The 4,760-nt window shown below is 31.9% G+C and overlaps 1 protein-coding gene across 3 annotated transcripts; it reads right to left on the reverse strand.

Annotated features, from left to right (window-relative positions):
- Positions 1 to 429: 429 nt before the first annotated feature.
- Positions 430 to 3,440, reverse strand: LOC115877002. Of its 3 annotated transcripts, none has more exons than XM_030893059.1 (4): positions 2,794 to 3,440; positions 1,527 to 1,719; positions 1,242 to 1,425; positions 430 to 1,192 (listed from the first exon to the last, which is right to left on the reverse strand). In XM_030893059.1, the coding sequence occupies exons 2-4, from the start codon at positions 1,580 to 1,582 to the stop codon at positions 1,019 to 1,021; spliced, it is 414 nt and encodes a 137-aa protein (XP_030748919.1). In that variant the 5' UTR covers positions 1,583 to 1,719; positions 2,794 to 3,440; the 3' UTR covers positions 430 to 1,018. The 3 variants fall into 3 exon arrangements, with proteins under 3 accessions (XP_030748919.1, XP_030748918.1, XP_030748917.1); XM_030893058.1 differs by having other exon boundaries at positions 1,998 to 3,440; XM_030893057.1 differs by lacking the exons at positions 430 to 1,192; positions 1,242 to 1,425; positions 1,527 to 1,719 and adding an exon at positions 1,789 to 1,972 and having other exon boundaries at positions 2,794 to 3,127; positions 3,199 to 3,440.
- Positions 3,441 to 4,760: the final 1,320 nt, after the last annotated feature.

Raw genomic sequence — 4,760 nt, forward strand, 5'->3', positions numbered from 1 at the left:
AGTAGTACGGACATTCCTTGTATTTTTAAAAAAGTATTTTTAACATTTTGTGTTATAAAAGGCTGAAGTATTTTTATTTATTTATTTAGTACCTAATAGCTCTGAAACTAATAAAACATATTTAATAATATCTTAGGATTATGTAAAGTGATCAGAAAAGAAGCCAAAAATGCAATAATATATGTGGTGTTCCATTTAAAAACATCATTCCGATTCGCTTACTTTTTGACCCACCCTGTAGAAGTTAAAATATTTTCATGAAATACTTCCTAATACATACTTTCAGTTTGCATTCATACTAATTTTTTATTATAGGAGCATCATATGCCTGACTCACTGTTGCCGGACCCGATAAAGTAGTAGGGCTGACTTCTTGAACTGTGGCAACCCCTATTTGTGGCCACTTTTGATTGGCATCCGTTGAAAGTGTATTACCCTATTCACAAATATATATAAAAATTATATTTTAATTACATTATGAGCTTAATAATCCTGCAACCTGATCCTGTGCTATCAGGTACACAATTTAAAATTAATTTTAAATAAGAGGGGACTCCAAAAAGTGTGGCAGATATAATATTTTTTTAATGTAACACCCAATACAATAATTTTTTATTTTATATTTAGATTCTGCCCAAAATTCTATAACCTTTGTATATAAAGATTGATTGTTGATTTATTATATACTGTAGCTATCGCCAATTTAACTGGTATGCCAGCACTGGCATGGTAGTGGCAATATGTAAATACTTTCATACCAGTGATTAGCATAGAAAAGTTTTTACACAATGCCACTACCATGTCGGTGCTGGCATAACACATTTTTTTAAATAAATATTAAGAAAACTATTAGTTCTAGGTATATAACATTATTTATAATATATATCTGCCTCACTTTTTGGAGTCCCCTCTATATTTAAAATTAATTTACTAATTAAATTTACTCTTTACTCTGTCACTGACTCACACTGTACAACATAAAACAATATGTATGAAAAATAATACTAGACACTAAACACTACACACTTTCTTCTCCCTCAGTTAAATAATTGTCCTCATCTGAATCGGAATCATTCGTGTCGATAATTACAGGTAGAATATCGGAGGCATCAATCAGTTGTTCTTGGGCCCAGGCTTTATCGATTATGCTATTGGTATGTCTGATATAATTCTTCCATTTCTCTGGTGTAACCTAAAATAAAACTTTTAATATAAAATAATCTAAACCACATGTAATCTACCTTCTCAAGTGCTTCTTTCCAAAGACCTAATACTGCATCACTTGTAACAGGATGAATGGCACTAATCTTGGCATCATAGTAGCGCTTGCATTCTGACCATACCATTTCGATGGGATTGTACTGACAATGATATGGAGGAAGTCTCAACACACGATGTCCTTTCTCATTGGCTAATTCGTCCAGTCTGCCAAATAAATGCAATGGAATAAAGTTATAATGTTAAATCAACATATCGCATATACAATTGCATTCATGTCAAAGTAATAAGACTGTTTGTTGACTTACTTGTATTTCTTAGGTGCAACATTCTGCTTGACAATATTCCAAACCTGATCTTTCATTGCCAGAGGTGGTGATTGGATTCCCTTTTCTTGCAAGAAATTAATCAGGGATTCCTTACTCCAACTCTGATTTGGAGTTCTCTCGAAAAGGGTACTGTGTTATGGAGCATTATCCATTATAATCAGAGATGGTTCATCTAAATTTTAGATTAGACAAGATTAGATTTTCCCATTAAACATAATATAATTTAAAAAAAAATCATAATATAATTCCTAAGAGCTTATTGTGAATTATCACATAAATTTGGAATTAATTGTTCTTTAAACCACTTTTCAAAATTTGCCGACTTCATTGAATCATGGTAGTCACCCGATTTAGTGCCTGATTTGAAAACTAAGCTAGCATTCTCCACAAATCCATCTTCTGACCCAGCATGCAATACAATATACCTTAAAAAATCACTATCATACATACCCAAAAATGAAGTACAAGGTACATTTCTTTACAGTTAAACTACAATGTAATCGATATAATCCCATGCATTTATTGGTGCACACTTGTTGCTATGCAGATGTAACGTTTTATGTTTTTCTTTGCATTCACTCTTTAGGTTAGAAACATTATCGTTATATCAGCTGTTTACTGCTCATGCACCTTAGACAAGCAAAGAGAGGGGACGCGTAATCGACATCTACGGCCAATATCAAATTTTGTGATTGGCTCCTAAAAATTGTGTGTTTTTTTGTATTTTGTGCTGTAAAAAGCTTTTTAAAGACTTGAAATAATTATTATTTAAGTATGGTGTTTTGTTGTGCTTACAATTCTAAGATCTGTAATGAGAGAAAGAACTAGGAATCACTTTTCACAAACGGCCTTGGCATGGAGCCTAGCGATTTTCCATCACAAAATTTCTACTGGTAATGCCCGTCCCCCCCTTTCCTTGTCTAAGTGATGAACAATACATTTTGAAAATTTTTAAATTTAAGTGTAAATCCAGTTGGTATATTAATAACTTAACATTTTCCAAACATCAGAGGTTATTATTTGTCTATTTGTCTATTTTTTGGAAAACTGTTTGAATATTACAATTGGTTTTACACTTAAATTTAAAAATTTTTAAAAGTGGAGTTAACTGAGTTGTGCAGTGCATGGCTCATATGTTACTTACTAGAAACAACTTAACAGTTATCATATATTATTGTTTGTATCTCTATTTGTTCCCTTCTAACTGACCTATAAGTGAACCAATGAATATGTAAAAAACATGTACCTTACTCCTTCTCCAGATGTTTTACGAACTGTTTGTAGACTGCCATCTTGCCAGCTCTTTCTAAATCCACCCTTACTGTAAATCCAGGTTTCATCAAGAAATACTGGTCTGAAAGAACAATCAGAGATTTGATTTTCTTTATATTGTCGTAAAAATTGCAGTCTCTTCTGTGCAATATATGGCTGCTCCATTAAATACTTCCTGTTAGAATGCTTGCAACTTTGCCATCTAAACTGCAAATATTTAAGTCCTTTCCCCAACATAGTCAGAGACAACTGAACATCATCAATGTTTTGAAGGTTTGCTTGCAAAGTTTGTAATGTAATATGTTCCCCTATATAATCCCATACAGTGAAAAATTAGATACATATAATATTAAACAATAATAAATTTATTGTAGCCTACCTGCAGCATACATTGAATAAATACGTGTTCTAATTGTATGTTCATGTATCTTATAAGCAGGAATTCCACGGGACAAAGCAATTCTGTGACTTGTTGCTGCTTTTTGTTCTTCATCTTTCACGATTCCTCTAGAACTGATTCTTTGCACAGTCGTGCGTGAAATTCCTAAAGCCTCCGATGCTCTCTATAAAACACGTGAATATTTTCGATTTAGTTAAAAAATATTAACTTGATAGTTGTCCAATTACATCGTAAACAGCCGACACAGACAAAAGGGGGTTTCCAGCATCTTTTTCGAGTTTGAAATACTCGATAACTTTTAATATGAGCCGTTGTTCGTTTTCACTAAAACGGGACGACATTTTAAACACAAATTAAATCACAAATAACTCAGTAAACACAGAAAATCTCCCATAAAAATATCAAAAAGTGATAAAAATCCTCTTGGAAAAATTTACGGGAAACTATCGGAGCCGTTAAAATTTAACGACAACTTTGACAGTCGGCGTTCCGTATTGTTCAATTTCGGCGGGTAATACAAACACGATGTTTGTCCTTTTCTATTCGTGCTTATCGGACAAGGACGTAAATATTTTATCCGTAATAATAGTGATCAGCATGTGATCAGTATATAAAAAGAATAAAATAATCGTACGATGTAATCAATATAATGGACTTACGTTTTTGACACAAAATTTCCATTTCATGTGATAAACATGGATAAGAGAGAGAATGACAATCTGTGACGAAAGTTCCAAACCTCGCGAATCGAACAATAGATTGATTACAAGTTGTATAACATAAATTTCTACGACCGGTCTACCTAGTGGTCTGCAGCATTGCCTTGTGGTGCAAACGTGGGCCTGTTAATCTGTGACGTGACGCACAACAGCCAAGAAAAACAGAAACGTGGCTAATAATTTAGTAATTTAACAAAAAAAGTCTTTTAGATACAGTAGTAGATATTAAAAAGTTTTGTGTTTAAATGGGGTTTGCCTTTAACAGTTAAAAAATTATATCGTAAAGTGTAACTTTCCGTAAGAATTCTTTATCTATCATCGATCATGATCTGTCATCATGTTAACCTGATGTTTTGTATGTTAATTTGTTTTTTTGCTTGTTTGTTTTCGTTATTTAAACATATGTATGTAATACACTCATATTAACACTAATTATATTTTTACGTTTTTATTCATCATTTTCAATGCCCCCCCCCCCCGGTTGCATCTTTATAAAGGACTGTGAATTTTTTAACTAATTTAACAATATAGGTATGGTATATCTATATTATTTTATTTTATTTTTAACATATAACTATACAAAAATATCGAAAAATATATCCATTAACTATAATATATTATGTAATTTCTGTTTATGAGAGATACAAACAGAAAACTAGAAAAACACTAAATAACCAAAAAAACTGAAACTAATCATCAAATGTAAAATAAGGATCATTTTCATCTACAATTTCTACATATTCTTACACATAATAATCGTCTCCAGGAAGTAGCAGTTTAATTGTATCATTCGAAAAGTTTTTTTCTATTTATTGCCGGAAG

Source organism: Sitophilus oryzae, unplaced genomic scaffold (assembly GCF_002938485.1).
Source record: "Sitophilus oryzae breed Bouriz unplaced genomic scaffold, Soryzae_2.0 scaffold_1442_pilon_pilon, whole genome shotgun sequence".
Taxonomy (NCBI): Eukaryota; Metazoa; Arthropoda; class Insecta; order Coleoptera; family Curculionidae; genus Sitophilus; species Sitophilus oryzae.